Source organism: Lissotriton helveticus, chromosome 5_1 (genome assembly GCF_964261635.1).
Source record: "Lissotriton helveticus chromosome 5_1, aLisHel1.1, whole genome shotgun sequence".
NCBI lineage: Eukaryota > Metazoa > Chordata > Amphibia > Caudata > Salamandridae > Lissotriton > Lissotriton helveticus.
Window position 1 is genome coordinate 1,630,891,161 of NC_136065.1, and position 23,459 is coordinate 1,630,914,619.

Below are 23,459 nucleotides of genomic sequence, written 5' to 3' on the forward strand. Positions count from 1 at the left end.
GCAAACACGCGGTCACTGCCGCATCTAAATTTCTGTATGCTGCATGGTTGACCAGGTTGTGCATAATGGCTGCTCTCCCCAAATCGCCTGTCCTGTAGTTTTGGAGAGCAAGTGATATATCTGGGGTCTAAAGGGAAAGTATTTAATATTTCATTTGTTTTTATCTGTGATTTTATGAATTGTATATTGCAATTATTTTCTAATTGAAGCTCATGTACTATTGAGCTGATTTGCACTGATATATTTCGCCTGTGTGTACTTGTCGATTAGTTTTTAAAGTTTGACCTGACAATAAAAGTGAAACGGAAACATGACAAATCTTGTTATGTCTGCTTCCTTTTGCCTTTGCTCTGTACCACACATCATGGCTCTCAATCCATTTTTGAACAGCTGTATTTCTGCATTTGGTGATCATCCTGCTCTTCCTTCTGGTTAAACTTCCTAAGCTAATAGTGACAGAGAATATTTAAATTAAGTTTTAGTTCATTATTAGCAAAGTTGTGTGAGTGATGCTCAGACCGCTATTAAATACCTGCTATTAACTGCTCACACAATAAGACCGTTTCTTTTGCATAGGATTGTCTCCATTTCTAGGAAGGCAAGGTCTTTAGTGGTTTATCTTCGTCTCATGTGTTTCCTCCTTAGTATTTTGTTCTTGCTAATTTGTTTTTTCGTAACAATGATCTGGTTTTCATGCCATACTAGTATGAAATCTTCCACAGATTGCCATCAAACTCTTGTGTCTCTTTATGTTGTGGGGGATAGAGTTTAAACCTTCCTTATCTACAAAGCTGGACACTGCATCTATGATACTTTTGCTATTGCATATTTAATCGACTGTTGGTTGGACTCTCTCTTCCTCATACTTGATGTTTTCGGCATGTGTTCGGTTGTCTTAGGTGAAACAGTGCAGTAGACATCAGCAGCATGAGGATTCTTAGAAGTTCCAGGGAGTGCTGTCTTTCCTGGTGCATCATGCTGTTTTCAGCCTTCGCCTTGCATGCTCTTCCTCCATCCTTGCCTGCTGGGTTGATCCCTTTGTTCTCTGTTCTGGAGCAGGCAGACTGCAGAGTTTTAAAGGACAGCGTTGCCATGTTTTGGATGCAAAGCAATGGGAATTGCTGTAGTGAATAAGTCTAGTTTTCCCAGTTTTACATCCATGTGCTAATATTTTTATACAGTGTTGATGGTTTGTAGCTTTCTTTTTTTATCAATAAAATATGTTGTCTGTCTATGTTGTCTATATATCGACAGTGTCAAAAACATGTTAGCAGCTGAGTCAGGAGTCATTGAAACGAAAGACAACCGTATGCGTTTTTGCAGATCCGGTAAGTTGTTTACTTCTTCAAAACGAAGGTTTCTATTGTTTCCAAACAACATGAAGATCTGAGTTTGATAGGATCACTCTTCCACTACAAATTATCCACAGGTGCCATGTGTGGGGTGTGGGTGGGGAGATGCCAAACATTTAGAAGCACATTACTTTTCGCCATAGATTTTCTGCTTGGTGTGCTTTGTGCGAGATAAAATGCCAACTTGGCTCTCATTCCGAATGGGGCAGAATTCTGGTTGCCTCATTCTAAATTTTAGATTTCAGAATGGGGATAACATGCTAAAAATGCAGGTTGCCCTGATCTGAGATATGTGAACACAGTGTTATACCTGCCAAAAAATCCCAAGGAAAAGATAAAGACAGATATGGCTGACTAAGAAGAAGGCGTCCCTTTAAAGGATGGTTTCCCTCACCCACCAGAAGGTGGCATACTTCATCATTGGGAATCCTCCTCACACCATGAAGCTTAGTCATGGTGCAGGCTATAACCACCTCGCTGTGAGGGAGGGGCTCAGGGATGTTTTTTTGTGTATGAGGGGTTATTACTAAAACTCAATGTGAGCTAGCAGGATGTTGTGAGGGGTGCTGTGCTAGGGGTGAGGTGGATTGAAACTAGCTACATGGTTTACCACATATCTCTTATTCTGGCTGCCATGTGCTGTGATTAAAAACAGAAAGTACGATGGAAACCATTAGATCCAATCAAACTGTAATCAGATCGACATGTTTCAGCCAATGACCTAGAGAGTGTCATGCAAACATTATACAACAAGGCAACGAGCCAGCATATTGAATTTGATACAAAACCAGTGACCCATATTCCTGTTGTCCGACAATGCGTACAATGTGCCCTCCAGATCTGTTGAGGCTGGAGACGCCTTTGCACCTTACGCACCTATGCTAAGGACAGCTGGGGCACTATGCCTGATTTTTGCAGTTACCACCGGTGAATCCACCATCTTGCTATCCTTGGGACACTCGTTTTGTATCAAATTCAACATACCGGCTCTTTGCCTTGATGTATAATTTTCACACTTTTTTGTAGATAACACTCTCACAGCAGTTGCTTATCTAAGTTCCTGCAGAACGCCACAACACTTTCTAGGTCATTGGCTGAAACATGTTGATCTTAGTACAGTACTATTGGATCTAATGGTTTCCATTGTACCTACTGTTTTTGATCCCAGGACATGGTAGCCAGAATAAAAGATATGTAGTAAACCCTGTAGCTGGTTTTAATCCACTTCACCCCTAGCTCTGCACCCCTCGCATCATCCTGCTAGCTCACATTGAGTTTTAGTAATAACCCCTAACACACAAGAAACATCCCTGAGCTCCTCCCTCGCAGCGAGGGGGTTATAGCCTGCCCCATGACTAAGCTTCATTGTGCTAGGAGGATTCCCAGGGATGACGCATGCCACCTCTGGTGGGTGAGGGAAACCATCCTTTAAAGGGACATCTTATTTGTCAGCATTTCTATCTTCATCTTTTTCTTGATAGACCGAGGACTCGTGTGTGTTTTACTTGTTACAGTCGAGGAGTTCGCTGGTCTTAAAATCTTTTTGGGCCACAAAAAGTCTCTAGGGCCAACATTCATGGAATGCGCAATTAGCAGCCGAGTTAAAACAGGATTAATGCCTCTGTAAAAAGATGGTTAATAAGTCCTAATGTTCCTGAAATCCACTATATGTCAGTGTCTTTTTCTACTCCAGTCAGCCTGCACCTCCTCTTTTCAGCTTTGTAGATGAGGATCTTAAGTGTGAGATGGAAGACGTTTACAATTCTCAGATTGTCCACAGTTATCCTCATACCTTTGTTTCCAGGAAGGGCTACTTTCTTAGTGATCCTTCATGGAAAATAGGTTCTTATATCCACCCCTCCCCCGCCCTATTGGTCAAGTAATTTTACAGGTGTTTCTTTCGAAACCCTATGACTGCGAAAGCACTTACTTTTATCTGGCATTTTTGGGGGGGATGTGGCCAGGCTCCGACTTCTGGTGTTAGTGTCCCTTCTCATGTTAGTTCTGTAGCCACAGGCGCCCTTGGAACCATTTTACCACCTGCATTGGCCACCCTCACCTCTGATCCTAACATCCTGGCTATGTGTGTGCCTTTAGTCCTGTGTGTGAATCCACACTGCTCGCTCATTTGCACTGAACACTTGCAACGTGCACCGGGGCCCTCTCTTTTGCTTACAATTGAGTATGAAAGGGATTCCAATGCGTGTGTCTTGCAGCTCTGTGTGCCAGGAGGCTGATTTGCAAGATGGAAGTTGCCTCTGGAAAATGGGTCTTCAGTCCCGAAGATATTGCCCTATCAAACCATTATAGCAAACCGTTGTTTTCCAAAATTGGATCAGGAAGAAATTCATTGTTGCTCCCTTTTAATCTGCCACTTCCTGTCGGGAATTTCTTGCACTAAACATAAGCTCCCTTTATAGCTCATTGTTTTGGAACTTCTGGGGTTTAACCTATGAGCCATCCAGTTCCTCACTCCTGGATATTTATTCAAGTTCAGATGCTTGTTTGTCAATTTCTCATCTTGCTTTGATCCTAATGTTTCAAGAATGTAGTTTCTCAAACTGCACTTCTAGTGAAATCTATGGTCCAGAGTCAGCTTACCATTTGCAAGCCTGGAGACCTCACTTTTATTTCACAAGCTCATATCACATTTAACAGCCTGGTGGATCTACAAGAACATTCCTGCTGCACATACCTCCACCCCGGACATCAGATCAGTACTTACAGGCCTGAAGTTTCCAATAGGAAAACTGGCTCTGCCATGTGGATTACACAGCTTTTTATGATTCTGTTGGTTTTCCTTATGGTATTTCAAAGGTTATTTTTGTACAACCTCTGCTACTGAAAGGACAGAATGTGGTTTCCGAAAGCGGATCATACAAGCTAATAATATGACCTCTACTTCAAGGTCAGTTTTGGGGTATGAATCTGGTGATTGTGAAAGATGCTGGAAATGCAAGCGTGTAAGGCTGATGTCCTCCTTCTGACTGCAGGCTTCATACACAGCCATCCAATGCCATTACCTCTGAGGGGCGGAAACTATTGCCGCCTCAACTCCAATTGGTTAATGGACTCTCAACATGAAATGCCAAAACAAGTGCAAATTCTGATGATAGCTCTTTGGCGAATATATGGAAGAAACACAAATAAGTTATCAATACCCAGCAGCTACAATTATTACTGTTCCAAAAAAACATTTTGTCCTCCTTAAAAAATGATGTCTCTGGTTTTTTTGTAGCAGAGCTTTGGTGTCATTCCAATCAGAATTTTGTAAACGTGTTGTATATTATGGCAAAAGCCAAGTGCAATATACATATTTATTATTATTTTCAGGTTTCTCTTTTTGGTTTGCTCTCGTGGCCGGACATGTGACTGACTCTTCCAGAGTCACACCAAATGTTAAGAGGCACCTCCTGGTTGGGAATCCTATGGAGCTCTCCAGGGGCCAGCCAAAGTATCTGCTGGAAGACAAGGATTGCATGGACCAAACACAAAAGGACACCAGAGGCGGAGAGCAGGCACCAGAGGGAAAGGCGGCCCAGACATGTGTGCAGAGTCCTTTGCAGTAACTCCAAGAGTGGGTATTCCCAGAGTCTGAATTGGTACAGGTCTGTTGCATAGTGTTCGCTGTCTCTGCACGCTGCAGAAGGGGCGGATAGGTGGTTGTGGAAAAATCTGCTTAGCTCTCCTCTTTGGAGCAGCCCATCTCTGGGAAGTGGTTCAAGTCGTGGCCGATGATCTCGCTCACTGTGGGAGAGAAAAGAGAGGTCAGAAAAAATAGTTTAAGTCACCATTCAAGAGACAGTCATTACGTTACACCCAGGGCGTAGGTCCTAAAAAAAGAAGTGGGGGGACTAACCAAGTTAGGCAGGATGCAAATTACATCATGGCGTGTGCAATCACAGCGCATGACATAACGACGCGTGACCACACTTGGCATCATAGGAAGTGACCTCACTGGAAGTGACATCACAAGAAGTAAAATCTGATAGTAAGGCCTCACACAAATGTATATCAGGTATATCATGAGTACATTTAAGCGCATTATGAAATTTAACAATTGAGATTTTGCGTCAGGGTTTTGCCCAAAAACGTGGCGCCATCCTGACGCTAAATCTAGGCCTCAACTAATACATTTTATTTTTCTAAAACCCTGCCACAATGAATTTGGTAACAAGGAGAAGCATGGTAGTAGATCTGTTTTGCTTATATCGTTGCAAAGTCTGCATTTTAAAATATTATGTGGGGTAAAGGTATCTGATGCAGAGGTGCCAAGATAACTCTGTAGGTGAACGCGTTTGTTGGAGGGATATGTGTTTTGTGTAGTCCCAGATTTGAATCAAAGTAGTACAGAAGGTAAATGTGTCTCCTGCAAAGGACAACATTTTATTTTATGTAGATAGGTAAGTGGGTTACTACTTTGCACACAGAGATCCTTTTGTTACTATCTGTTCATAAATTGTAATCCTGCTAATATAACACAGTGAGCTATGTAAGACATGTGACTTCACACCTTGTAACCTTCACTGTCTCATGTAATACATCTTGTACACTGATTTACACACTTACATGATTTATTGTCAATGTATAATTGTGTATGTTACATAAAGCACTCTGAGACCCTGCACTGCGATGAGTAGTGCTATTTAAACACATTTTTCTATTTAAATTGTTATTTGTGTAAATACTGGGACAGACCAACACATCAGACATTCTTACAGTGCATCCACTTATATACAGGGACTGGGCAAGATCAAAAGCACATCTCTCTTAAGTAACTGTGAAGAGGTAACAAGCTGTATGCTTTTGTTTCTCCTCCGTTGCATTTGCATTCAAGTGTGAGGTTCCAGGCCATGCCCAGTCAGGATACTCAATCAAAAGGACGTAAAATGAGCTCTTAACGTTGGCCTTAATTGGTGGGCCAGTTGGAGGTGAAAAATAAAAAGCCCCACTCGCTGCATTCAGGTTGCTGCTGGGAATAGATGGCAGGCAAGGTGCAGGTGCAGCTGAACTTGTCCTGGTGTCTGAAAATTAAACCAGGACCAGTTCAGCATATTTCTGTGGGGCCCAACTTCTTGGGAGGGTGGATGGACAGATCCACCTTGTGCAAATAGTGGGTGGACGCCTTTGTACCCGCGTGTACCCCCGACTTGTGCCCTGGTTTGACCAAACATCTTGGGAAGATTATAGAGGTGTGTGAGGGATGTTCATGGTTATGTGTCTGTCAAGAATGTGCAGGGAGTCCCTAGGATCTTCCAACAATGAAGGTGATCACTACTACCCACTGAGCCATAGGGAGTCCCCTGGTGAGACAAGACCCTGTTTCTATGAACACGCAGGCGCCTAATGTACCCTAAGGGGATTCACACCTTCCAGCTATGCTTCGCATGAAGGGAGCACCCTTGTGGGCCTTGTGCAATGCCAGCCTCTCGTTGGCTCCACATTGCACAGCTTGGCCCGGAAAAAAACATGCTACAGGAGCCAAGAGAGATAGGCCGAGTACAACAGGAGATCAGGAGCCTCAGGGACTGAAAATCCAGATGCAGCCGCAGCTCTGGTGGGGCAGACCCCCAGCCAGCAACCATTACACTGGCCGCCTGGGATCCCTGGTGGGTTAGATGCCTGAAGAGAGTGACCAGGAGCTTGTCGAGGTTAGAGGGCAAGGATGAAAACCACTTCATTTTGGATTCCGCCAAAATTCCCAGGAAGCACACACGCTTCTTGTTTGGGCTGCTCATTCAGAAAGCTTGGGAAGATCCAACCCAGGCGTGGCACAGGCCTTGCTGCACTTGGACCCAGTGAGACCAGTCTACAGAGGCCTTTCGCCTCAGCTTCAGGAAAAGGTGTCTAGATCCTACCTAAAAAACAAACTGCATCAATGCCATTTTAGGCATGGACAATTCAGTTTGCTTCTTTCTATTGGCATCAATATTAAGATAATTTTGAACCAAAAATAGAAACAGTAAGAGTCCTTTCTATTACTGGATATGCATCAAGACTTTAAAACTATCTTACCAGCTAACTACAAACATTTTAAATCGCAATACTTTAGCCTCCATATATATCTTCCGATAGTAGGAAATGAGGGTAGGAAGCTGGCTCTGTATATACTATACCAAAATGAGGTATAGTGTGCACAAAGTCCAGTGGAACCCCAAAGGTAGGCAGAGGAAAAAGCAGATAGCACCTTACTCTCGATTTGTGGTAGCGTGGGCGAGCAGTAAGGCTTTAACAGAGGGTAGTGTTAAGCATTTGTTGTACACACTCAGGCAGCAAATGATGTCACCCACTCTGGGACATTTGCTAGAGAAAAGGCAAGTAAAGCAGTTTTCAATTATTTGCAGTTTTTCAAGTTCTCATACAAGACCAACTCCACACTTAGAACTATTTTCAAGGAAAGACAGCCAATCTATTCCTATGGAGAAAATGTGGTTATTGGTTAACTGGTAAGTACTTGGTTGTGGGAGTTGTTATTCTGGGGTCAGGCCAGGGTTCCCCCAGGGTCAAGGACGCACTCTCAAAGCACCCTCAGCTGCATTAGGGCGGCCGGGTGCAGAGTGCTGAGGCACAATGTTATCTAATGGGGGTTTGGGGACCTCCGGTTGGTGGCTGCTCACGAGCAGGCCATGAGATTGTGAGAGCAAAACTCCAGGTATTAGGCTCAGGGTAAAGGGGGATCCGAGTTGGCACCCAAAGTACACCCGCATCAGTGTTGGGGCGGCTGGGTGAATTGTGCTGTTTTGCCATCGGTGCCCTGTTGTTTTCCATGGGGATTCTCCGGTTGCAACAAAGACTGCAGGCTCGGGATGAAGATCTTCTGGAGGCGACCACCGGTTGGAGAGGTAAGTTGGGATGCATGGGGATGCTGGGACACCATCGGTTGGACTACCCAAGGCTGTGGGACTTCGGGTGCAGGGGTGCCTTTGGGAGTCGTGTTTTCTTACCCGTCTGCGGTCGTGGGGGTCCCCCAGAAAGTGTTTGCAGGCATCGTTTGGAGGGTCGAGGCAGGTCAGAGATCACCAGATCGCAGGTCAAAATCACCGGGGAGACCTCCTTGTGGTGTTGGGCCACTCAAACTCAGGCCGTGGGCGTCGGGTGCAGAGTGGTGCAGACTCACGGTTTTGGCTGGGCAAGAGTCTGTTGGTGAGCAAATCCGGTGCTCATGGGAAACAAAGTCTTTGGCCTCAGGGTTCTTGAGACTGCTGGCTGCAGGACACACCAGGATTTCGCTGGAGCAGGTTTGAGGTGGGGACAAGCTGGCCAGGCTGGGGCCAAGTCAGTGGGCATCCTCTTCTTCTTAGTTTCAGCCCATTTCTTTGGTCCTTCTTCTCTTCTTCTTTGCCGCTAAATTCTAGATGTAGGGGTGTTACAGGTAGGTAAAGGATGGGACCAATGGGTCCCTTCCTTGGGGTTTGTGCACCTCCTATTATGCCACCTTCCAGTGGGAGGGGGGCATATGCCTCACTCTGGTTGGCTGGGTCACCCCATTTGGAAGTTGGCGGGGACTGATGGTTGTGCTTCACCTCGCCTTCCTCACCTGAGGAGAGGGGTTGGCAAAGGTGGGCACACCTCCCTTCCGCACTTGGTTCCCCTTCGTGGACTCTGCCCATCCTGAATTTTTTCAGACCACAAGAGCAGCATGCTCTGGACCCCGGGGTCCAGAAACATGTTTGGTGGTGGCTGCTGGCGAGCAGCCACTCAGGCTGGACACTAGTGTTAGGTCGTTTTTCAAGGGGCATCTCTAAGATCCATCTAAGTGCATTTTTCATTAAATCCCACACTGGCATCAGGGTGGGTTTAATGTACTGAGAAGTTTGATGCCAAACTTCCCAGTTTTTAGTAAAGCAAATTATGGGGCTGTGAAGTTCTTAATGGCAAACTCCCAGCACCATATACTCTTAATTGCATTACTGCACTTACAATGTCTAAGAATGGACTTAGACACTGTAGGGGTACAGGGCTCATGCACCTGTACCCTCACCACTGGTATAGTGCACCCAGATAGAGGGGTGGCTGACCTATGCCAGGGAAGTGGGTTGTAGGCATGGCACACAGGGATGTGTGCCATGTCGACTCTTCACTTTTCTCTGCACCAAAACACGCAGCCTGCAATGGCAGAGTGTGTGTGTAAAGGCACAGGGCCTGTAAGGGTGGCACAATACGTGCTGCAGCCCTTAGAGGCCTTCCCTGGTCACAGTGCCCTTGGTACCATTTACAAGGGACTGACCTATGGCCAAAGAGTGCCAATTAGGTTTTGTTTTTAATGCAGCTTAGGGTAAGAACATAGGCCCTGGGTAAATGTTTTGCAGGAACCCAGAGCACACTCAGTCAAAGCAGTTTAGCAAAAAGTGGAGGCAACCATGCAAAAAGAGTGCACTTTCTTTCAATGAGTGATGGAGGAAGGAAGGGAGACAAAGCACGAGGGAGTGGGCAGGACAGTAAAAAGAAAGAGAAAGACGAACAGAGAGAAAGACTTTGTGTACCTAGAGTGCCAAAGACGAGAGGGAAAACTTTACTTACCTGTAACTATCTGTTTGCAGCAGATTTAAATGCTTTGCACACTCCTGCCATCTAGTGTTGGGCGAAGACATTGCAGGCTGTTTTGATTTCAAGGTAGTTTTGTCAAACACACAATGCACTAGGCATACCTGCAAACAGAATCGATTCAGGAAGGAGACTCCCGAGTTTGAAATCCAACAACGAATTTAATGTACCTATGTGTACTTGTGTGTTTCCTAAAATTGTCTTTGCATCAATATATATCTTTTTTTTTTTAATATCCCACTTTCCAGTTGTAAAATGTTGGCATGTCAGCGCAAAGGAAAAAACATAATATTTTATTATTTTCCCCCAAAGAGTGAGTGACAGTGGAGTGAAGCAAAGCTTAGCTGTACACGTTCACAGGTGCATTGGGAAGATTCTGCAATAACAATAAAGAACGACTAAAGCATAGGCTCTTATCCGTGGAAGAAGTATGTGAATCTTTATCTGTACTAGCTACAGATAGTTACAAGTAATTAACATTTTCCATTTGAAGCACATGCAGCTATAGATCAAGTAGATTGGACAGAATGAAAAGCAGTGCTGTCCCCATAATGTGGTAGCTAGCGAGCAGATGACGCAGATGTTTGGAACAATGTTTTGCCAGTCTGACTGCTGGTTCTTGCTGGGTATTAATTTCTACCAAGTAATACTTTCTGAAAGTGTGCAGTGCAGACCATATGGCTGCCTTACATATGTCTGCAAGAATTAAGTCTCACAGTAAGGCCACAGGGCTCCTATCTAGTGATTAGAATGTGCTTTAGACACAGTTTAAAAAGTATGTTCTGCTTTAGCATAACATACTTGAATACGGTTTACTATCCAACTCACTACGCGTCTTGCAAAACATAACAAAGAGCTGCTTTGTTTTGCAAATGGATTTTGTGTAGTCGATGTAATTCATTAGTGCCTTCTCTACATCTAATGTGTGAAGTGCTCTTTCTGTCACCGAGGCTGTGATATGAAAATAGGCATGCCAATTGTCTAACTGATATAGAATGGGGAGATAACCTTTGGTAGCAAATACACGTTTGTCCTCAGGGCGAACCAATACTCATGCACCTGAATGAAAGACTGCTATATAATTAAGGCTTACAATCCGCCAACTCCACTTTAGGAAACAGACACAACATCTGGCAAGAGTGTAAGAACTTGATTTGTGATCCCAGGGCCATGTCAGGACTACATTAAGGTCCCACACAGTAACCAGTGGTGTCCTTCAAGGAATAACTCTTTTAAGACTCTCCATAAATATCTGTAACAATTAGAATATTAAATAAACATCTATGTTGTCTGTTCTGCATGTAAGCAGCTACTGTTGCCCAGTCAATCAATCAATCACTCATGCGGTATTTGTATACTGCGGCTTATCACCTCTACGGCTATCCAGGCACTTGGTCTCGCTGGTCATTTACCAGGTCTTGAGTCCCTTTCTGAAGTCCATGAGTGAGGATGAGGTGTGGAGGTGGATGGGGAGGTCGTTCCAGGCTTTGGCAGTGAGGTAGGAGAAGGAGCGACCTCTGCTGTGGCTTCGGCAGATGCAGGGACATGGGTGACGCTGAAAGAGGCAGAGCACAATTGTCTGGCAAGTTGGTAGGTCAGGCCGTGGTTTATGTAGCCAGGTCCCTGGCTGAGGAGAGCTTTTTATTTTTTTATTGAAGTCTTGGACACACTGAGGAGAGCTTTAAAGGTGTGGGTTAGCATCATGAACTGGCATTTCTTCTGGATGGGTAGCCAGTGGAGGCTTCTGAGGAGGGGGTAATGCTGGTTCATTTTGGGAGGTTGAGGATGAGTCTTGCTGCAGTGTTCTGTATGGTCTAAAGTCATTTGAGGAGTTGGGTGGTGGTCCCAACATAGAGGGAATTTCCATAGTCCAGTCGGCTTTTGACGAGGGCTTACGTTACTGTCTTCCTGGTATTGATGGAGATCCATCTGAAGATCATTTGAAGCATGCAGAGGGTGTGGAAGCAGAAGGACGATACTGTGTTTACCTAGCGCTTCATTGTGAGTTTGCTATCCAGGGTGATGCTGAGGTTGCAGGCATGGCGGGTGGGGGTTGGTGAGGGTCCAAGCTCGTTAGGCCATCAGGTGTCGTCCCATGGAGAGGTGTTTCTCCCAAAGATGAGCACTTCCATCTTGTCCACATTCAGTTTCAAGCAATTGGACCTCATCCAGTCGTCGATGCTGGTCATGGCATTCCTGAAGTTGGTTCTGGTGTTGGCGGGGTCTTCTGTGAGCACAATGATGAGTTGGGTGTTGTCTGCATAGGAGATGATGTTGAGTCCGTGGGTGCGTACAATGTTGGCCAGTGGGGTCATGTAGGCATTGAACAAGATGGGGCTAAGGGAGTGGCCTTGTGGAATGCTGCAGATGATGCTATCGGGCTCAGAGGTGAAGGGCGATAGACAGATTCTCTGAGTGAGTCCTGTGAGGAAGGAGGGGATCCATTTAAGGGGGTCTCACTGGATGCCGATGTGGCGGAGTCTTGTGATGAGGGTGTGGTGAGATTTGGTGTAGACTGCTGCAGAGAGGTTGAGGAAGATCAGGGCGGCTGTCTCTGACAGTAGGGTTCTGATGTCATCGGGTATTGGTGGCTGGTGGGAGGACCAGGGTTCCTGGCTCCGGGCATAGTCCAGGAGCGGACGGGGATAGAGGAGCTTGCCTTGGCGCTCAGGTGTCATTGTCACGCTGCAGCCTCCATTAAGTAGGCCCTGGGAGGGGGGGGATGAGAGGTTTGGCACTTGGAGTGATTGATGGAGCGGCAGAGAGAGGCATGGTGCTGGGGAAAACAGAAAGCAAAAACAGCACAGGGCTGGCACAATACAGAAGGAGATGGAACACCAAATAAATAAAACAGGCGAAATAAAACATTACTTAAAGTGAACACAGTGCAGGGGGCTGACTAGCTGCTTAACTGGGGCCAATAATGGTGATACAGGATGGAAAAGGTTAGGTGCAGTACAAGTATAAGGGGGCAGACTGGCTATCTATCTGGTACAGAGTTGTGAGCGGAGCGGCAATACAGGAAGACAAAAGTTAGTATTCACGGTTCCAGGGCAGACAGGCTTGGCTTATTGGCAGCACGAGCCGCGAATGGGTTGGCAGAGTCCAAGGAGACCTGCAGTGCTTGGGGCTGATCTAGGATCAGCCCAATGGCTGTGCCTGCCAAACCTGTAAGTGTAACAGACAGCAGATGTCTTGAACCAATGCTTGCAGAGGCTGTGTATGCTTACTAATGTAGTAATTTGAAAAAGTTTATTTTGCAGCACAAGTGTGTGGAAGACCTCCAAGCTTCTTGCAAAATGAGTAGAGACTCCTCTGGAAGTTGAAGATAACAATACTCTTAGATCTTAGGTCGCCCTTGATGCCGAGTAAAATGTCTGCTCTTAGGGATAACTTTTCATGCAAACAGACATTTCCAGTAGCACTGAGTACCATGGTTGTCTTTTGTATCTTCTTCCTCCATATGTATGGAATCAGAGGTGGAGGAGGGAAAACCTAGGGAAAACCCCCTGACCAGTACATCTGCAGAGCATTAGCCATGGATGGTGGATGTGAGTACCTGGTAGCATAGCTTGCACATTTTGCATTTTTAGTGGTAGTAAATGGATCAACTGTTGGTGCCTCCATTTGTATTGTATTGCTGACGTCACTTGTTCACTTGTTGATGCGTCCTGCCTAACACATGTGCAAATTTGTTGTCCAATCCCAGCCAGATATCTGTTAGGAGCAAAACCTGGTGAAGAAAAGCACATTGCCATTGGGCTTGCTCAAGGGCAGACAGATGGGTTGAGTGAGTGCCCCCTTGATATTGGATGTTACATTACAGTCATATTGGTTGTGCACAAGAACGTTTTTTTTTGTTGTAAGTTACAGTGTAAAAATCTCTAGTACCAATTGCACTGCTCTCAGCTCCAAGAAACCGATAAGCATTTTCTGTTTTTGTTTATGGTAGCATCCCAACCTTCACAGGCCCCTAACGTTTTCTGCCACACAGTTGGTCATGCTTTTTAGCATGAGTAGAAATGGGTCTGACAGCACCATCTTTCATCGTAAGGTGATTAATGTCCTTAGGGGGATTGTGTAAGCAAGCTGCCATATTATCCAGTGGTTAAGCCTTCACTGAGTAGGGCTCAAAGCTTGGATCCTCCTACAGTTGTAGTTTATAACTGACCAGTTGCCAGGCTGACCAAGGTGGCTATAGAAATATCGAGGTTCTTTCCGGACACACCAAAAGGGAAGTACTGGTGAACATGGGATTCCCCAGACACCTGGTATCCTTACTCTATGGTGCTTTAAAAAAAAGATAGGCTCAAGGTGGGGATGCATTCTAGGAAGGGTGGGACAGAGACCTGCCGGAGACACGGACAGTGGGGGAATGGAACAGAGCATGTACTCTGGTTCAGGAGGTTTCTGGTAATGCCTGCTTTCAGCGGGCTCATTTTTACATGCTGTGCTGCACTTGTCTCCTGTACGGCTCAGCAGCATCTCAGAGAAGAAAGAATGAGTATTTCAGGTGTAGCTCTGGGGTGCTGATTTCCTACATACGATCTGGGGCTGCACCAATGTAACACTGTACTAGAGAAGGGCTACGCTGAGACTAAGGAAGGTAACAGGCACCAAACTAGAGGTCTCTCTGTGACACTGCCTTATCAGTATTATTTCATGCCGCAAAAATGGCAAAATGCAATATAGATTCTCGTTACTGGGACTTGTCTTAGCAAAATAAATAGCAGTCATTAGACTGTTGTCAAACCGAGGTGCCACTCTTCAAGCGTGAATAGAGACATGGCTGAATGACCACTTGCAGAGGAAAGCTGAATGCAAAAGGTCAGAACGGACGATAAAACAGAGGAAAAATGGCATGTTTGGGCAGAGATGAAATCAGTAATTTGCAAGAGAATTCCCTTGTGACACTTAATCTGGTGGTTAGGTGTTTTGTTCAGTGGTCATCAACATTTATGTTCTTTCTGCTCAAAACATTTTCTGTCCTGATGAAGACTCAGTACATTGTAAGGGTCATAAGGTCATCAACAACACACACATCCCCATACCCACAATTCTTACAAATCCTCTGAGGCTCCCAACCATTAACAACAGAGGTTCCGTCCCTAACAACCTCAGAAAAGTCCCCCTCACACTAGAAGGCTCGACCACCCTTCTCACTCCCAAACTCAAATGCATCCTACTCAATTGCAGATCGGCCCAGAGACACTCCTCCGACATCGTTGATCTCGTCTCAGCAATGGATCTGGACCTAGCCATTCTGACTGAAACGTGGCTTACTGAAGCCTCTACCCCGATTATGGACATACTAGTCCCCCCCAACTATCACATCATTAGACTGGACAGGCCTGGCAAGACAGGCGGGGGAATTGCATGCATTTTTAGGAGCAACCTCTCCGTTACTAAAGCCACCTCCCCCTCCCCTACCTCCTGTGAACTCCTCTGCCTTGACATCACCAGCGAGGGCAAACAAGTTTGTGCTTTACATCTCATCTATCACCCGCCTGGTGACAACCTCATATTCACCCAACAACTCATGGACATGATCACATCCAATGCCGGTCGGCAGACCACCCAAGTCTATCTGGGTGACTTCAATCTCCACTGGAACGATCAGAAAGACACAGTGGTGAATAGTCTCAAAACTTTCCTTAATGCGCTTGACCTCACCCAAATATGCGATAGACCAACACACGACAAAGGCTCGATACTCGACCTCATCATCGCCAAAGAGAACTCTACCCAACTGGAGGCGATCCAACCCTGCGACTGGTCAGATCACCACATTATCACCTTCTTTGTCAACGAAACAGTTAAACCTAATCCGGCTCAACCAACCAAATCCAAAACATGGAAAAGGGACATGAAGAATCTCAACCCCTCTACCCTGCCTCCCCACATCGGCAATCTCCTCCTTCCCCCTTCAGGTGCCTCGGATGTTCAATCACTGACCGACCACTACCTTGACTCTATGAATACAATAGTCAATGAAGTCGCCCCATTGCAACTGAAGAGAGTCTCCACCAAAATTTCGAACCCCTGGTATGACGATAGACTCAATGACGACAGGCGTTCTATGCGAATGGCAGAGCGCACCTGGAGATCTGACCCTTCACCACTGCATCTCAAAAGGCTTAAGAACAAGAGAAATGCCTACTTCAGGAAAATAAAGCGCACAAAGTCGGACTTCTTTAGCCGCCAGTTGGACCAAGCAAAAAACAGGCCAAGAAAGCTATTCGAACTAATAAAGACTCAAACAAAGACACAACCCTTACAATCAAACAGCACAACAAGCGACACCCCACACTGTGAAGCCTTCTCTGCTTTCTTTAAGCTAAAGACTGACAACATAAGAAATGACCTCATCATGGATGTAAGCCGATTCCCCATCCACACCAGAATGTCTAACACTCAACCTAAAAACAAGGCATCATGGCTGCACTTCGATACCTACTCGGAAGAAGCAATACAAAAACTGCTCTGCACCTTGAAGCCCTCTAATCACCTCATAGACCCCCTACCTGCTAATGCTGTAAAAGACTACATCCCCTTGCTCCTCCCTCTTTGGGCCAAAACCATCAACAGCTCCCTTCAACAAGGTCTCATTCCAGACTCCCTCAAGGTGGGGCAAGTCACGCCTATACTCAAGAAACCTACAGCTGATCCGCCTGACCTAAACAATTACCGTCCCATCACCAATATCCCCACCCTGGCCAAACTGCTGGAGAAATGTGTCCAACTCCAACTAACAAAACACATTGATCAATTTGACCTCCTCAACCCTCATCAATCAGGCTTCCGAGCGAAACATAGCACGGAAACAGCTATGACACACATAATTGATGACGCCCTCCAAATCCTTGATCGCAATGAGTCTTGCCTCCTCATCCTTCTTGACCTCTCTTCAGCATTTGACACGGTCAAACATGAGAGCTTGCTGGAGCTGCTAAGCAGTAGAATGGGTCTATCGGGAACTGTTCTCAAATGGTTTTCGTCCTTCCTTCATAACCGGTCTCAGAAGTTCAAGATCGACAATGTGCTATCTACACCTGTGCCTGCAGATCTAGGTGTTCCACAAGGATCCTCCCTCTCCCCCACACTGTTCAACCTCGTCATGGAACCTCTCGCCACCTTGCTCCAAGCATCTAATGTTCAATTCCATATGTACGCAGACGACACACAACTTTACCTAAAGCTACAATCCCCGGAAGATATCAAACATCTGAATTCCACACTTATTAACACTCAATCTTGGCTGGCCGATAATCATCTCAAACTAAATGCTCTGAAAACTGAGTTCCTACTCATCTCACCCCCGGCGAAAATTTCCACCACCCAAACCTGGCTCAATAACCTAACAGCACTCAATGTCCAACCTACCATCGTGGATTCGGCGAAATCCCTTGGCATCACACTCGACGCCAAGCTCAACATGCAGCAGCACGTCAGCAAAGCCACAAAAGGAGCTAATTTCCAAATCAATACACTGAGGAAACTTAAACCCTTCCTCCCTGCCAAAGACTTCAAACTGCTGTACAAGCTTTAGTCATCCCTCGAATAGACTACGGAATTGTGGCCCTCAGCGGACTCCTGCTATCCACAACAGCACCCCTAAGAGCCTCCTTGAACGCTGCCGCGAGACTCATTACTGGCTCAAGAAAACATTCGCATATATCCCCAGACTTAAAGTCTCTAAAATGGCTGCCTTTTGAAGCCAGAATACAGCTAAAAATTGCAGTTATGACACACGCGGCCGTGCACCACAATGCACCCAACTACCTCGCTCAAAAGTTGTCTATATCAGGAGGTTCGAGATCCAATAGAAGTACAAAAAAATCTACTCCTGAAACCCCGTAGATTCCGGAAAGAGAAAACATACAAGCGCTCCTTCTCGGGAATGGCACCCAGGATCTGGAATGCGCTCCCTCCTGAAACCAGGCTTATCTCCTCCACTGCACTCTTCAAGAAAGAGGTGAAAACCATCCTTCTAGCCAAGATCTCCTGAACTTTATAGGTGCTGGATCAGAGACTCTGCATCGCTTTGTATCACTGTTCACTTGTCCTTTGGCACTATACTCCTACTTGATGGTGACACTACTACGCTACTCTCTTACTACCGACCAATATATGATACACTTTGGTTGATTGAATCACCCTCCCGATGCCCCCACCCAGTGCTCTCTCTATCCTAAGAAATTGGTATAAGCCATCTACACATCCCAGGTTTACCTGAACCCTTCTGTAGTGGGATCAATGACTTGTGCCGTCTTATATTACTTGTTTACCTGATTGTATATTGATATGTTTTCTGTACGTTATTATTATCCTACTATGTTAGTGACTATTATATTGCTCCCATTATCTCTGTTCATTCCTGCTGCCCCTACCCCTGTCTCTGTGAAGCGCTCTGATATCTGTAAGGATCTTGTTCGCGCTATATAAAACTTTGAATAAATAAATAAAATAAATAAATAAAATCAACGCAACATTGGCAATTTGGTGGAGAAGCATTGGTTGTGATCGGTTGCATCTTGTTTAGACCACGTAATCGATTTCAAAATTGTTTCTCCTGGATGCAGACCCTCGATTTGGGAATGCTGATTGCTATACTAGTGTCACTTTGAGAGTAAAGGTGCTTTCTAGGCTACAGAGGTGAGCATCAGGGGCTGTATCGCAGAGTACTGAGTTTCCGAGTGACACCAATGGTAATACAATAGAGTTATGGCAAATAACAAGAGCAAATCCCAAAATACTCCCTCAATAAAGGCGTAACTGGCTTCCCAGAAAGCAGACAGAAGAGAAGAATAAATGGAACCCCCTTCCTACCCAGGTCTCCAACACCATAGAGCTACATATCCTATTGACAAGGGGGAAAATCCAGCTTTTGATGCAGAAGTTGAAGAAAGGAATGCATGCTCTCAGAATCTTGACCATCCTCTTCTAGAAGTCGATACAAGGGTGGAGAAAGCAGAGAACAATTGGATGGAACAAGGTCAATAGAAGAACGGTCCGCAAGAACAATGCAACTCAAACATCAAACATAATCTCTCTAGAATAAAACTGATGATTGTGGACACCATAACAGATGCAACAATAAACGCATCTGAGGTAAGTAGCATATTCAACAACTGATTCACCACATACTGAAGATCCCAGAGGACAACGAAAAATTGTTGGATTACACTCACAGAGTTTGTTCTACTCTCTAAATTAGACAGAAGCTGGTTCCAGATGTAACAACAAGAGTGAACGTCTTCCAGATAACCGGCCACAGGAATCCCTCACATTTATTGGAGATGAAATACTTCAGTTTTGAGACATCTCGGCTGTTAGCCAAGCAAAAAGAATTCACGGATGTCCCAACGCATCTCCGCCCCCCAAAAAATTGCATGTAGATAGAGCTCCCCATTTCGTCTGATATTTTCACTCAATGATAAACTTCACATAGGCAGAATACCTGAAGAAGAACCAAGCACGGCTCTACAACTCCCCACGTAAAACTCTCAGGAGAACCTAATGAATTCCTAGTAAATTGATGCATGAATCCCCACGGAAAAGACAACTCTCCAGCCAGGTAAGAGTAGCACAGCACAGACAAAGACATCTTCATCTAGAACCAATGGAAAGCTCCTCAGAGGATGGTTTAGGCATCATAGCAATTAGGCATCTCGAAGTGATTAGGCATCTCAAAGCTAGCCCTATTTTAAGGGCAGATATTTACCAGTATGCGTTTGTATGGTTACATTGTAACTTTTTTTTTCTTCTTCTTTTTTGTATTTTTGCTGCTATAGGTTTCAGGAATTACACATAGGTTTGTCCGGTATAACTGCTGCACATCTAGACTTTAATCCAATGGAAACAAGTAAGGTATGGCGATGAGTAAGAGTGCTAAGGGTAGGCAAACAAAACTGGATTGCTGGGGGAGATTCCCGACAGGGAGATTCAGGGCCCTAATGGTGCACATAAACTTACTGATTGCATGGGGGTAATTAAGATAATTACTTTGAATTTGCAGGGCCTTAACTGACAATAAATTGGTATGTTCTTCTCATATAGATACACACTAAGGATGTCAATATAGCTATGCTTCAAGGGACATATTTGAGGCTGGAATTCTCATCACGATTGAGGTTTTTTGGGTCACAGAAGGAGGCGTGTAATGTTGTGCATATCTCTTTTAGAGCTTGTATTATGGTTCTTACGCTGTGGTCCGGGAAGCACTGCGGGTCCACAGAGCCTACTCAGGAGGTCCGCGAAAGCTCTATACATTTAATACATTAATAAAGTGTATTTAAATGAAGCATAATGTAAAATTGAATAATGTAAAACATTCTGTTAATGTGATGGAATTTGAAATCAGAGGCAAAAAAATAAGTTAGTATCCTCAAATTGATTTGTGAGAGCAGTGCAAGAGCAAACAGGATATTATATGCATGATGCCTTGCCTTCATTGAATTTACAAAAAGGTCCAACCAGCCCATTAAAATGTTGATGTTTTAATATTTGTTTGTGAATTAAATAGAATATTTCATCTTTGCGTATTTGTTAGATGAATGCTTGTTTCTCTATTTTTGTGTATGGATTGCAGTTCAAATCATAAAAAATGCTTAGGACGGGGTCCCTGGACTCTAGTAATGACAGTGGGGGTCAGTGGATTCCAATAATGATTCAGTGGGGCCAGTGAAGATTAAAGAACCACTGTGTTAAAATATGTAAGATTAGAAGGTGGAATGTAGAGGTGAAGTGGATGTTAGAAGGGGGCCTGTGACTTGGGACTTTCTTTCCTGAAGAATACATTTCTGAAGTTCATTAAAGTAATCTCATGTGATCTCTGCATGACAAGTATACGAGTTATTTCAGGGTGGACATCGTGATGGGAAGAAGAGTTCCATTGCGTGGCAAGGCACAACACTGTGGTGGTTGTTGGACCTTAGGGGGCACTGAGAGGTATATTGATAATGCTGTTCTCTGTGTAAAAGGAAGGATATATTTTTTTGAGCAAGTATTTCCAGCAATTTTTCACTTTATGAGAGGGAGCACTATATTAGGTGGCGACTTTAATGTTGCCCTGAACTCCAATGTAGATTGCACCACAGCCAGAGTTTGCTCCCGAACAATTGGTAATACACTGTCTCAAGGCATCAAGCCAGCATAGATATGCAGATGTTTAAACACCCTGACGAAAGGGATTATGTGTTTTATTCCAATGCACACAGAAGCTGTTGGAAAATAGATGTTTTTCTCATCAATTATCTAAACTTTAATAGACTCAGAAATTGGTGCAAAATTCTATTCGGGCCACTCTGCAGTCACAATGCATCTGGACTTGGGTCAGAGAGTGCCAAGACCATCCATACACTGGCAAGTCCATGAGATGGCATTTCGAAACCCAACCGGTTACTCATTAATTAGGGAAGCCAAAGAGCACTACTTCTATGCGAATGCAGTGCAAGAGTTGTCTAGAGATACATTCTGCAAAGAAGACAAGATGGTCAAAAGGATGAGTTAATATCAGATACGTCCACATTCTTGAGGTAAGCCAGGGAGAGAAAGCTCAAGTTGGAGCCCTGGATATATCATTTAGTAATCTATCACAAACAAGACAGGTCGGGAAGAACCAACAGGGTGGTTCACCAGGCTAGATGGGTATTAGAGCAAATGTTGTTTAGTGAAACTGCACACAAAATGCTGTTCACTAACCAAAAATATTATGAATATGCTTACAATGCAGATGGGGAACCAGCAGACAAACATACCAAACTTTAAACTTAAAAGGGGGGGACGACTTTTCACATGACAAGTGGACACTATTGGCCTTTTCACGATTTCTATTCTTCTCTCTAGGCTACTCCACAGGGCAACAAACAACTAATCGAAGAATATCTAGCCGATTTTACCTTCCAGACAATAGAGCCAAATGACTTAAATCCAACTGGTGGAGGCTATTTCTCCTAAGGAGGTGTGAATGGCCATCAAGCAATTACCGAATAAAAATGGTCCTGGTGTGAATGGATTTACTGCCTCAATTTAATAGGGCCTTCATAACATTATTAGCTGAATCCCAAGCTAGAGTTTTTAATTACTGTCTCCACTTGTGTAGTAATGGATACTGTAACTGAATCCATGTTTACCTTACTATTAAACACTCACAGGACTCCAACCATTGCTGTCCCCACAGACCCATAGGAATATTAAATACGTATGCAGAGTGGTTAACTTATGGCTTTGTTAATCAACTAAATTCAGTTTGGACTATCCTGATCTCTGAATACAAGGGTGGCTTTAATCAAAATTGCCACACCTGTGACAGCATCTGCTTTGGCAATAGCAGAATAAACTAAATAGAGATTGGTCTTCCTCAGGCTAGAAGCGGAGAACACCTTTGACAGGGCGGAATGGATGTTCCTGACAAAACTATTGGCCAAGGAAGGACTAGGCAGACAGATGCCAATACTCCTTCCAGCTAACTTTGAAGAGCCTAGGACCAGAAAAACAACAATGCCAAATTGACGGCTACTCTGGCCATTAGTAGAGATATTAGACAGAGCTGTCCCCCCTCCTAGTAAAGTCCCTGCTAGTAAAGTGTATACACTATAATCTGCCTTTACATGACAGGGCAAGAACCCTAGAGTTCCAAAATCAATGCTGTATAAACAAACAAGAGAGATTTTAAAGGGTTTCCCAAATATGGAGGCATATTTCCGAGATGCGCAGATTAGGCCCACACTAGAATGGAGTTATAAGCAGTACATAAACCCAGCACTCTGGGTAGAGTAAAACTATTCAGCAATACTCCTTTATATCACACAGTGGTTTCCACCCAAACACAGATGTGTAGGCACAAATGCCCTCACTTCTCCTAGTGTTTTATTGGAGTACTGGGATAGGGCAATACATGAAAATAAGGATACACTGTACCCATCTCATATGACACCTATAATCAATGAACCTATTTTCCCACCATGAATGATAGAAGGTAGATTCTGGGAATGGAAACAGAACTTACCCCCAATTCTCATGGAACTATTTGAGAATGAGAATACTAGGAACAGAGAGAGAGAGAGTCATGTGTGGAAGACTTGAACCTGTCTCCAGGGGAAATTGTATACTTTTCCATTGGCTTCACTGGACCCACTAAGAATCAGGTGGAACAGCAGGGTCAGGGGAGAGTCTCTATAACCTGAATAATAGAAGCGGGCAACTGCAGAGACACAAATACATGGATAAGTGAGAGATGACGTTAGGAGGACAAATATGTTAAGCTATGTGGGATATAATTTGGATCACAGCTAAATTCTCAGCACAGGGAGAACACATAAAATACTTATGCATATGAATTTTACTCTGGTTTGACGGTACGCCATGTTTGGGACACTGATATATGTTTGAGAGGATGTACTAAGAAAGCTTATGTAAAAACCACAGAAGTACTGAAAATCGATTTAACACATTTTGAGGGATATGACCAGCATTTCTCTTGAGCTTGACGCACAGGTGGTATTTTTTAGCTGCACAAAGACAACGCCTATCCACTGATGTCAACAAAGGGTAAACTGTATT

General features: G+C 44.5%; 1 protein-coding gene across 1 annotated transcript in view; it reads right to left on the reverse strand.

The window, feature by feature from the left end:
- Nucleotides 1-2,804: 2,804 nt before the first annotated feature.
- The window catches only part of NFATC4 (nuclear factor of activated T cells 4), a 298,850-nt gene continuing 278,195 nt past the window's right edge, over nt 2,805-23,459 (reverse strand). The window contains exon 10 of the mRNA XM_078644835.1: nt 2,805-5,099. Within this exon, the coding sequence (XP_078500961.1) occupies nt 5,032-5,099 (68 nt within the window). The 3' untranslated portion in view covers nt 2,805-5,031. The remainder of the gene's footprint in view (nt 5,100-23,459) is intronic.